Below are 12,782 nucleotides of genomic sequence, written 5' to 3' on the forward strand. Positions count from 1 at the left end.
ATATGACCACAGGCTACCTGTCAGGTTTTTTTCCTGTGATGGTACAGAGCAAGACCAAATCTTGCAAAACATAAATGCGAGTCATTATCTGTAATGACGAGTGGGGGAGTGGTTAGACGGTTCATACACTCTCACAGGATCAGTGGAGCATCCTTTTGTTCCATTTCTTACCTCAGTATATTTCAGTGTTCACGTTATCCTGCAGCTCAGAAGCACAAGGACACATCAGGCCATACACATCTGTTTGATTATCTGGATTGCATTCCAATTTGCTTTGAAGGAAGCTCAATCAGTTCCTTATGGATATTTATGCATCCAAACTGTCCCCTATGGTGGATTATGGAGCTGGGGCTTTTTTACTGCTTATAGGTAAAACTTTATTTCCTATGTATTATTATTTTTGAAGCAATGCCATATGGTACATAGCATTGTGCCTCTGTGCTTTTAATACTCTTTTAATACTCTATTAAATGTACATGTTTAGGTACTACAATTGTCTGAAACTGAACATATCTGCTCTTATTACACAATGTAAAAACAACAAATACAGAAAAATTACCACGGCTTAGCATTAATACATTGTAGAGACATTATAAATGCACCCATGATCAAGGTTGCAAATATTCTTTTGGACTTTTTTTTAAACACCAATTTTAATCTCTGGTAAAAATAATGTTTATAATCAAAGGCTAAAAGTCTGAGACCACTAGATGTAATAAAAAAATGTTCTTCATTACAAATCCTCTAATCAGCATAATTGCTTAAATATAGACTTGACTTTTAGTTTTTGGCACAACTGAAAAGCAAGTAATCACATGAAAGCCTGACCAATTTTATGCCATTAGGTTACATTTTCTAAAATCTTGTCTCTTTCTTTGAAGTAAATGCTCAGACGATTTTGAGCGTGTGAATTTGATCTAATCAGAAGCTAAAGGTAATACATTTGCAGCCACTGATCAAATAATATACACCAACTGAGCACTTCTATCTGGTCTGATTATTTTGTCACATCTACCAGCAGAAGAACTGCATACAGAAGGTATACAAATACTGACTAGCACATCTGTTGCACTGTACATCGTCACCCCTTACTATCCCTTATATACTTCTACAGTTAGAGCTGTTACCATATCTTCTCACTGTCTTCATTGAAAGCCTAATAAATACACTAATTTATTATTAATTTGGCTTTTAACAGACTTACTTTAGATTCACATGTCAAATCATTAATAATTTACAGTACAATAAATATTCCCTATTATAAACACTGCAATGAAAAAATGGAAGGAAACTTATTTACAATGAACTCACCCATACGCAAGTCTCAACATAAAGGAGCCACACAGGTACTGTTAGACTTTACAAGGAAAGGATACATTTCAACCACAAGTCACTATATGGAAAGTGTAACTTCAAAATAGCACTTAGGAAAACAGAGAATTCTCTCTCAATTTTGTGATCAGGCCATTGGCAGCTACATAGTTTGCCATTAATCCAGCTATGAGTGGACACCACTTTGTCATTAACAAAATTAGTTATAAAGAAGAATTTTAATATATATTTTATGTTTTTGACACTAAATATCACTGAGTGCAAATGTAGCCTAGCAGTTAAGGTATTGGACTAGTAATCAAAAGGTCTCTGGTTCAAGCCCCAACACAAAGCCAGGTTACTGCTGCTGGGCCCTTTAGCAATGCCCTTCACCCTCAATTGCTCAGACTGTATACGGTCACTCTGTCACTTTGAATAAAGGTGTCTGCTAAATGCCGAAAATGTAAATAGCTTTCAATCACCCAGTCTTCCCCCAGATTTTAAAGATATATATACAATATACAACAACAAATTTAGTAAAACAATCAAAACCAAGTTGTTCAACACCCATAAAACCCTTGTTGGAGTAATTCTACCCTGGGTCACACAATCCAAAAATCAATTTGTAATCCAGATTAGTTAAACAGTCAGGCTTGATTTTAACAAGCCCTGTAGAAAATACACCTCTCTTATCACAAAATATACCATCAAAGTCAAGCAGTCACCTTAGAAATTGTACAGGAACACTATGCCACAAATCTAAGCAAATTCAGAGCAAACAGAGTAGAAAAAGTAGAAATGAAATACTTTGGTCTGAAATAGGACTCCAAACTGTAGTAAGCCATTATCTATAGAAAGAAACTTGAGAGAACAGTAGTGACACTATCCAAGAGTAGCTAAAGCCTGTAAAAATAGTCCAGGGAATAAAAAAACAAATAAATCAGCTGCAGCTACTGCCCTTATTCTTTGGGGTCAAATTCACCAAGAATTTACCACTTTAAAACATCCCTCATCCAGAACTAATTATTTTTAACCAAGTCTGCATGTGTATGAATTAGGGCTGTCAAACGATTAAAAATTTTAATCGTGATTAATCTCAGAATTTCATATAGTTAATCGCGATTAATCGCATTAAATAAAATCTGTGTAAATGTTATAGAAAACAAGGTTTTTTAAGTGAAATGTGAAAAGTGGACGTTTCTACACGAAGTGAGTGTGTTTTGACCCTTTTGGGGCTTCCATAGTTCATGGACTAGCGTGCTTGACTCCGGTATTCAGTGCCGTAACAGATTAAGTTAATGAAGTGTTTTGCTCCCGACAACTTGTGAATATACCGTGTATTTATTTCTTTATTATGCAAGTGCATCCCTACGACGCTCAGTTATATTATTTTAACAAACCGCAAATGAACAACGGTGGCAAGTCCGACATTAAAACGTTGGTTCTACCAGTCAAGTCTCAACATGAACTAGAATTTGCGTTAACGGCACTATTTTTTTTAATCGCGTTAAATTGAGATTGCGTTAATGCGTTATTATCGCGTTAACTTCGACAGCCCTAGTATGAATACATTTTAAGATGTCTAATTTATTAAGGTGTTTGTCTGCTTAGTGCAGGGTTACAACCAGTACTTGTGTGTATATAGTGACAAAACAGACACATTAGTTCCTCTAGTTGGATTTATTTCCTTTTACTCCCTTATTTCAGTCCCATTTCATCAATATTCTTGTTTTATATTAACTTATACACTTTATTTCACTATTGTATCAGCTAATGCTGCCATATACTTGTTGTCATTCAAATTGTACTTTTTAGTTTGGTCAGTAACCTCACATTGTACAATTAAAGTACACCACAGGGCTTTAAATCATGTTCATAGCAGGAGGAACTCTGTGTTTCAAACTTTATACAAGCCAGAATACTTACATGAGCTCCATTTCATCCTCCTAAATTGTAAAAAGGCCCAAGATGTGTTTTAGGTGTCCTTAAATAATGCCTCAGACATGCTCAGTAGACCCCTGTTGAATTGGTCCATTTGGAGAGGGAGTTCATTTAGTTTTACATTATCTTTTATTTAATTTAAGTCTTGTTTATCATGGGTGTTTAGCTTGTTATGCTTCAAGTATTCATCCTGAACTACTCTTTAATCAGTTGTCTTCTGTGGTTATTAGTGTCTTTGCAGAGGAGTAGAACTGGTATGGTCTGAGTTGGGTAGACCAGTTGGAAACTATTTAAGGGCTTATTTCACATAGAGTTAAGTTAGAGGCTTGTTTTGTTGATGGGTTCTGAGAGTCCCGGACTGTCCACTGGTTTGCTTCACCCAACAAGACCAGGGACAAAGGCTTAATCATGAGCTTTGTGAACCGAGAACTAGCCTTGCAAGAACATGACCATATGAGGCGAATGTTGTATGAGACGCCACGATTCAGAGTCTCTGAGTGCCCTTCCCACTCTGGCACACTAGGAAATACCTACTCGGCTTTGAATGGCTAAAAATAATCTGGGGATGGCTGACTCAAGAATAGGCTTGCTGACTTTTTTTAATTCAGTCTATTTGTCCAATCGACTGTTGGTTTATTGTGTCTAGTCTTGACATGGTGGTGAGCCACTACCTTCTCTGTCTGATATCCTGTTTGATCGTGGCAAGAAGAGCCCACAAAAATCATGTTGGACACAATGTCTGGATGAAGTAATGAAATTACCCACAGTCTTACCACTAAACAATGACAGGTCCCAATGAACATAGATCCACTTTAGCAAGAGGATACTTTCCTTGTTTTTTATACAGGTGAGAAAAGAAAGTAGCAATAGGTCAGTTGTAAAATGTTTTAAGAACAACATTTTTACTGGTTGAAGAGCTTAATTCTACATCTTGCAGACACTATTCCATGGCAGGTCATCTGGGTCAAAATACTATAGTGTCTGGCCTGGCTGAGAGAGACCAGACTCATTTGCTATTCTGATAAAGCACCTCTGCAGTCTGAACCCATTATTTCCACACCATTCAGACATATTGCTACAAATATCACAGGCCTAATTGAGGAGAGCAGCTCTGGGTTCAGGTACATATTGTTTGTGATTTTCCACAAGATGTCCTGTAGCATTTCCTATACGCTCCATCACCACCTTGTGCAACTCTTTCCAGAATGGGGTTTCATGATAAAATCATTACTAATCCAGGAACAAATTTTACCTCTCGTCTTATGTCTTAAGTTTTTCCAGCATCTAGGAGTCACTGGCATTCGCACCATGACTTATTACCCACAAACTGATGGCCTTGTTAAGAAGTTCAATCAAAGCTTGAAGGCCATGTTGAAAAAGTCAGGCACTGGGAATGACTGGGATAAGTTGCTTCTCTTTCTACACTTCACATACTGGGAGGTACATCAAGCGTTATCTGGGTTCTCTCTATTTAAGCTTCTTTATGGGTGGTCAGTTCAGGGACCTCTTGATCTCTAGTGCCACCAGTGGGAGGACAAGGCTGATGTGGGTAAAATGGTAGGAAATGTTAACTTTGTCTTGCAGTTATTAGATTGTTTGAAGTCTTATAGAGAGGAAGTCCATCTTTACCTGGAGAAAACCCAGCAGAACCAAAAAGTTTAATTCTACTGCACATTTACTTACTCATGCTCGCCCTTATGATCACATCACTCCTGTTCTTCAGAAACTTAATTGGCTCCCTGTTTCCCAACCAACAAATTCAAATAAAGATTATCCTTCTGACCCACAAAGCTCTTCATAAGCAGGTTCCCTCTTACTTCATTGAGCTGCTTCATCCTCACTCTTCCTCTCGTTCACTTCATTCTAATGATTCTAACCTTTTGTCCCCAGTTTTATGGACAAGATATCAGGCGGCACGGTGTCACAGTGGGTAGCACTGTCGCCTCACAGCAAAGAAGGTCCTGGGTTCAATCCCCAGGTGGGGCGGTCCAGGTCCTTTCTGTGCAGTGTTTGCATGTTCTCCCCGTGTCTGTGTGGGTTTCCTCCCACAGTCCAAAAACATGCAGTCAAGTTAATTAGAGAATTGCCCTATAGATGTGTGTGTGTGTGTCTGCCCTGCGATGGACTGGCACCCCATCCAGGGTGTTATTGTGTGCCTTGCACCCATTGAAAAGCTGGGATAGGCTCCTGTGACCATCCACCCCCCACCCCCGCAACCCTAACTGGATAAGCAGTTAAGACAGTGAGTGAGTGAGTGAGGGATATCGGACCAGGGGTGACAGAGCTTTCTCTATTGCTGCTCCTGCCCTTTGGAATTCTCTTCCCAAACATATCCAAAATTGTTCTGATATTTTGAAATTTAAATCATTGATTAAGGCTTACTTGTTTAAAACTGCTTTTAGCCTATGATTTGTAATTGTTTGATTTATTCATTCAGGGGTAATTTATTTCTACAGTTTCTGATACAGTGTATCTTTTGTAAATGTCTTTAAATATTCTGGAAAGTGCTTCATAAAATAAATGTATTATTATTTTTATTATTATTATTATTATTAACATGAATTTAAACCTTGTCCTTTTGAACCTTCCCACTCTTACCAACAAGCTTCTAGTAAAGTGGCAGTGGGTTTTTGGAGTCCTGAGAGAGCATGGTGCTGTGACCTAAAAAGTGATTCATCCTGAATAAAAGAAAATCTCAAACAGACCATATGAACCTCTTGAGAGAATGGAAGTAGCATAAAGAACAAAACCTTGTTCTGATTGTCCATTAGGTGACGGTGATGCTGGAAGTCTTCATGTGATTGTTTTTTTTGTTTTTTTCATTTTTATCAGCTGCTTCATCCAAACAACCTTTCTGGTTTGTTGTAAAAAAAAAAAAAAAAAAAAACTGATATTGTTTGCTTTCAACCTTGTTATTGGTATTAGTCTATAATTCTGAAGTGTATAATTTTGACCAAAGTGTTTTGCATTAAGTTCTGTGGCAGGCTAAGTGCATTTTGACACCTGTCGTCTTTTACACGATACATGGTAGAACTGTTTTTTTGGTGGCTGTGCCATTGAGCGGCAAGCTTGGGAACAATGGACAGAATGGATATTGACTGACAGTTTTATGTGATCAATTTTGTTTTAAAACAGAACAGCTCTGGCAATTACTGTGATTTGGAGACGTGAGAAGTTTAAAAAAAGGAAACAGGTTAATGTTTTTATTCAAAGTCTCTGACACTACAACAAGCATTTCCAGGATTTGTAAATGTGGGATTGCTATTTAAAATGCAGAACAAACCAAATGCAAAACCAACAAAGAAATTATAAAATAGCTTTTTTCATTAATCATTCAGTCTTAAAATACTATCAGCAATCATAAAATACCAAAACTGGCATGTATGCATTTATAATATACACCGATCAGACATAACATTATGATTTTATCAGCTCCACTTACCATATAGAAGCACTTTGTAGTTCTACAATTACTGACTGTAGTCCATCTGTTTCTCTACATATTTTTTAGCCAACTTTCACCCTGTTCTTTAATGGTCAGGACCCCCACAGGACCACCCAGAGCAGGTATTATTTAGGTGGTGGATCATTCTCAGCACTGCAGTGACAATGACATGGTGGTGGTGTGTTAGTGTGTGTTGTGCTGGTGTGAGTGGATCAGACACAGCAGCACTGCTGGAGTTTTTAAATACCATGTCCACTCACTGTCCACTCTATTAGACACTCCTACCTAGTTGGTCCACCTTGTAGATGTAAAGTCAGAGACAATCTCTCATCTATTGCTGCTGTGTGAGTTGGTCATCTTCTAGACCTTCATCAGTGGTCACAGGGCGCTGTGTCTGATCCACTCATACCAGCACAACACACACTAACACACCACCACCATGTCAGTGTCACTGCAGTGCTGAGAATGATCCACCACCTAAATAAGACCTACACTGTGGTGGTCCTGTGGGGGTCCTGACCATTGAGGAACAGGGTGAAAAGCTAAAAAGGTATGTAGAGAAACAGATGGACTACAGTCAGTAATTGTAGAACTACAAAGTGCTTCTATATGGTATTTTATGGCTGATTAATGTATACTATATACATAAAATTCCACAACAGTACCATAACAAGTTTTGCTCTCTTTTCCTTTTCTTCACATCTAGCAATCTTATCCATTCTGGGAAACCTGCTTGTCCTGGTTATGGCGTACAAGAGATCATCTCAGATGAAGCCTCCAGAACTTCTAAGTGTGAACCTGGCAGTAACAGATCTAGGTGCTGCTATCTCTATGTACCCTCTAGCTGTGGCATCTTCTTGGAATCATTCCTGGTTGGGTGGAAATTCCACCTGCATCTACTATGGCCTGATGGGCTTTTTCTTTGGAGTAGCCAGCATAGCAACCTTGACAGTAATGGCTATAGTACGCTTTACTGTGTCTCTAACTCTACAGACTCACGGTGAGTACTGCAAGTTTGTATACCTGCAATTCAAAACTGAGGGGCTACCGAGTGATTTATTCATTCATTCGTTCATTGTCTGTTTTGCCGCTCGTCACAGTGGGTCTGATTCACTGAGCTAAAGGCAGGAAGCATCAAGGACAGGTCACCAGTCCATCACAGAGCAGACTCGCGCACGCACGCACACACACACACACACACACATTTAAGGCAATTTGTAGTTGCTTCATTTGGTCTGACTGCATGTTTTTGAACTTGTGGGGGAGGGAGGAACAAGAGCACCTGAAGGAAACCCATAGAGAAACAGGAGAACATGCAAACTCTACACAAAAAGGACCCTGGCCACCCAGCTGGGGAATCAATCCCAGACTTAGAATTGAATGTAAGGATTTGGCTACTACTAACAAAAAGATTTATACACGATAAGGCATAACATTATGACCATGTTCCTAACTGATTGGTCTCTGGCTAAGCAGCCCCATACGCAACAAACTGTGATGCACTGTGTATTCTGACACCTTTCTATCAGAACCAGCATTAACTTCTTCAGCATTTGAGCTACAGTAGCTTGTCTGTTAGATTGGACCACACGGGCCAGCCTTCTTTCCCCCTGTGCATCCATGAGCCTTGGCTGGCCATGACCCTGTCACTGGTTTACCACTGTTCCTTCCTAGGACCACTTTTGATAAATACTGACCACTGCAGACCGGAAACACCCCACAAGAGGTGCAGTTTTGGAGATTCTCTGATCCAGTCGTCTAGCCGTCACAATTTGGCCCTTGTCAAACTCACTCAAATCTTTATGCTCGCCCATTTTTCCTGCTTCTAACACATCAACTTTGAGGATAAAATGTTCACTTGCTGCCTAATATATCCCACCCACTAACAGGTGACTTGATAAAGAGATAACTAAAGTTATTTAATTCACCTATCAGTGGTCATGATGTGGTCATAATGTTATGCCTGGTTGGTGTATGTCATTACTGTAAAATACAAATCCCATATAGGCACTGTCACCTCACAGCAAAAAGGTCTGGGTGATCTGGGTCCTTTCTGTGTGGGTCCTTTCTGTGTGGAGTTTGCATGTTCTTCCCATGTCTGTGTGGGTTTCCTCCAGGTGCTTTGGTTTTCACCCACAGTCCAAAGACTAAATTACCCTAGGTGTGTGTTTGCCCTGTGACGGACTGGCGACCTGTCCAGGGTGTTTCCTACCTTTTGCCCAGTGAATTGCACTCACTGTGACCCTGACCAGGATAAAGCTGTGGTAAAACATACAATAAATGAATTAATTACTGAGTAAACAAACCCCATATACAGATAAACTGGAACATTTTGTAAAATGCCATAAAAATATGTCATTTGTTAATTCTTTTGAACATAAGAAAATAAATAGCAATCTACATCAGTTTCTAATTAGTCAGCATCCTTCCAGGCAGATTGCTTCTCTTCCCAACAGTTGGCTGCTTTGTACTGGTAAGGGAAGCAATCTGCCTGGAAGGAAGTTGACTAATTAGAAACTGATAAAGATAGTTAGCTTTTGATTGTTTTTATTTATTTTACTTGCTTTAATACCAGCAAATTAAGTGTCTGTTCCAAACAGTGTTTGCTCAGTGAGAACTTGACCCCATGTCAAATCTAATTAATGACCGTTGGTCTGGAATTAAAGTATGTAAGCTAATTAATCTCATGGAAACATGTGCATGTGCATCAAAAGGTTGTGTTATTTAATAACAACTAAAGAGCATGATTGAGTGGTTAATGTGCTTGTATGTGTGTTCAGGTGAAAAGATCAGTAAACGAGGGGTTCAGGTGATGCTGGCAGGCACTTGGCTATATGCTCTACTCTGGGCTCTGTTTCCATTGCTGGGCTGGGGGGCATATGGCCCCGAGCCCTTCGGCCTCTCCTGCACACTGGCCTGGGCTGAGATGAAAGAACATGGCTCGTCATTTGTCCTCTCTATGTTCACCATGAACCTGGTCCTCCCAACCATCGTCATCGTCTGCTGCTACTTTGGCATCGCTATCCGACTCTACATCTCCTACAAGACCATAGACAATGGTAACGTTGTTCAGAACAGAGTTAAGATGCAGCGCCGACTAATGTTGGTGAGTTTAAAAAAAATATTAATTAATGTTAGACTGATGTGTGCATTACTTTTTATTTGAAGTTACTGGTGTGGTCAAAAAATGTAATAGCATATGTAACCATGGCAACAGGAATAATTAATGGTTGGTTACATTCATGACAGCAATGGTAGTTACTCGATACACAAGGTTCATCAGTTCACAAGATTACAGTGTATCACAAAAGTGAGTACACCCCTCACATTTCTGCAGATATTTAAGTATATCTTTTCATGGGACAACACTGACAAAATGACACTTTGACACAATGAAAAGTAGTCTGTGTGCAGCTTATATAACAGTGTAAATTTATTCTTCCCTCAAAATAACTCAATATACAGCCATTAATGTCTAAACCACCGGCAACAAAAGTGAGTACACCCCTTAGTGAAAGTTCCTGAAGTGTCAATATTTTGTGTGGCCACCATTATTTCCCAGAACTGCCTTAACTCTCCTGGGCATGGAGTTTACCAGAGCTTCACAGGTTGCCACTGGAATGCTTTTCCACTCCTCCATGACGACATCACGGAGCTGGCGGATATTCAAGACTTTGCGCTCCTCCACCTTCCGCTTGAGGATGCCCCAAAGATGTTCTATTGGGTTTAGGTCTGGAGACATGCTTGGCCAGTCCATCACCTTTACCCTCAGCCTCTTCAATAAAGCAGTGGTCATCTTAGAGGCGTGTTTGGGGTCATTATCATGCTGGAACACTGCCCTGCGACCCAGTTTCCGGAGGGAGGGGATCATGCTCTGCTTCAGTATTTCACAGTACATATTGGAGTTCATGTGTCCCTCAATGAAATGTAACTCCCCAACACCTGCTGCACTCATGCAGCCCCAGACCATGGCATTCCCACCACCATGCTTGACTGTAGGCATGACACACTTATCTTTGTACTCCTCACCTGATTGCCGCCACACATGCTTGAGACCATCTGAACCAAACAAATTAATCTTGGTCTCATCAGACCATAGGACATGGTTCCAGTAATCCATGTCCTTTGTTGACATGTCTTCAGCAAACTGTTTGCGGGCTTTCTCGTGTAGAGACTTCAGAAGAGGCTTCCTTCTGGGGTGACGGCCATGCAGACCAATTTGATGTAGTGTGCGGCGTATGGTCTGAGCACTGACAGGCTGACCCCCCACCTTTTCAATCTCTGCAGCAATGCTGACAGCACTCCTGCGCCTATCTTTCAAAGACAGCAGTTGGATGTGACGCTGAGCACGTGCACTCAGCTTCTTTGGACGACCGACGCGAGGTCTGTTCTGAGTGGACCCTGCTCTTTTAAAACGCTGGATGATCTTGGCCACTGTGCTGCAGCTCAGTTTCAGGGTGTTGGCAATCTTCTTGTAGCTTTGGCCACCTTCATGTAGCGCAACAATTCGTCTTTTAGGATCCTCAGAGAGTTCTTTGCCATGAGGTGCCATGTTGGAACTTTCAGTGACCAGTATGAGAGAGTGTGAGAGCTGTACTACTAAATTGAACACACCTGCTCCCTATGCACACCTGAGACCTAGTAACACTAACGAGTCACATGACATTTTGGAGGGAAAATGACAAGCAGTGCTCAATTTGGACATTTAGGGGTGTAGTCTCTTAGGGGTGTACTCACTTTTGTTGCCGGTGGTTTAGACATTAATGGCTGTATATTGAGTTATTTTGAGGGAAGAATAAATTTACACTGTTATATAAGCTGCACACAGACTACTTTTCATTGTGTCAAAGTGTCATTTTGTCAGTGTTGTCCCATGAAAAGATATACTTAAATATCTGCAGAAATGTGAGGGGTGTACTCACTTTTGTGATACACTGTATATCGAAAACAGTCCTGGACAATTTTGTATCTCCAATTCACCTCACGTGCATGTCTTTGGACTGTGGGAGGAAACCGGAGCACCCGGAGGAAACCCACAGAAAGGACCCGGACCGCTCCACCTGGGGATCGAACCCAGGACCTTTTTGCTGTAAGGCGACAGTGCTACCCACTTAGCCACCGTGCCGCCCACTGTTGTTTGAGTTGATCATTTTCTAGACCTTCATCAGTGGTCACAAGATGCTGCCCACGCGCTGTTGGCTGGATATTTTTGGTTTGTGGACTATTCTCAGTCCAGCAGTGACAGTGAGGTGTTTAAAAACTCCATCAGCATTGCTGTGTCTGATCCACTCATACCAGCACAACACACACTAACACACCACCACCATGTCAGTGTCACTGTAATGCTGAGAATGACCCATCACCCAAATAATACCTACTCCATGGTGGTCCTGACCATTGAAGAACAGGGTGAAAGCAGGCTAAAAAAGTATGAAGAGAAACAGATGGACTGAAGTCAGTAATTGTATATAAGTGCTTCTATATGGTAAGTGGAGCTGATAAAATGGACAGTGAGTGTAGAAACAAGGAGGTGGTTTTAATGTTTTGGCTGATCAGTGTATATAACTGTGCTTTATTTGTGCTCTTCATAAGTACATTTTTACACACAACTTTTTCTATAACACATTGTTATGTAGTGTTATAAATAATAAAGTAGTGTTTATATTTAAGCATGGGGGTATTCGTCAATTTAACACAGACTTCTGCATTTTGCATCTAGATTGCCATGCTGATCAGCGTTGGATTCATTGGTGCCTGGACGCCATATGGAATAGTGTCTCTGTGGTCCATCTACTCATCCAGTTCCCTCATTTCCCCCCTAGTCAGCATGCTGCCCTGCCTCTTTGCCAAATCCTCCACTGTGTTCAACCCGTTAATCTACTACATCTTCAGCAAATCTTTTAAACAGGAAGTGAAACAGCTTCTCCATTTGTGCAGCAGATACCAAAGCTGTCAATCAAACAAGAGCACAGAGAAGGGCATCTATCTAGTGGGTGTAGAAAACAAAGACAAGCCTAGAGGAAAGCATACGTTTCAGGTGAACAGAGATGCCGACACACACTTCACATCTGTGGAATATCAATAG

At 40.5% G+C, this 12,782-nt stretch overlaps 1 protein-coding gene across 1 annotated transcript; it reads left to right on the forward strand.

Moving 5' to 3' along the window:
• Positions 1-299: 299 nt before the first annotated feature.
• LOC134320878 (opsin-5-like) lies at positions 300-12,782 on the forward strand. The gene is made up of 4 exons (XM_063002516.1): positions 300-369; positions 7,404-7,697; positions 9,478-9,803; positions 12,417-12,782. Exons 1-4 carry the CDS (start codon positions 300-302, stop codon positions 12,780-12,782), a joined length of 1,056 nt encoding a protein of 351 aa, XP_062858586.1.

The sequence above is a fragment of the Trichomycterus rosablanca genome, chromosome 9 (assembly GCF_030014385.1).
Source record: "Trichomycterus rosablanca isolate fTriRos1 chromosome 9, fTriRos1.hap1, whole genome shotgun sequence".
NCBI lineage: Eukaryota > Metazoa > Chordata > Actinopteri > Siluriformes > Trichomycteridae > Trichomycterus > Trichomycterus rosablanca.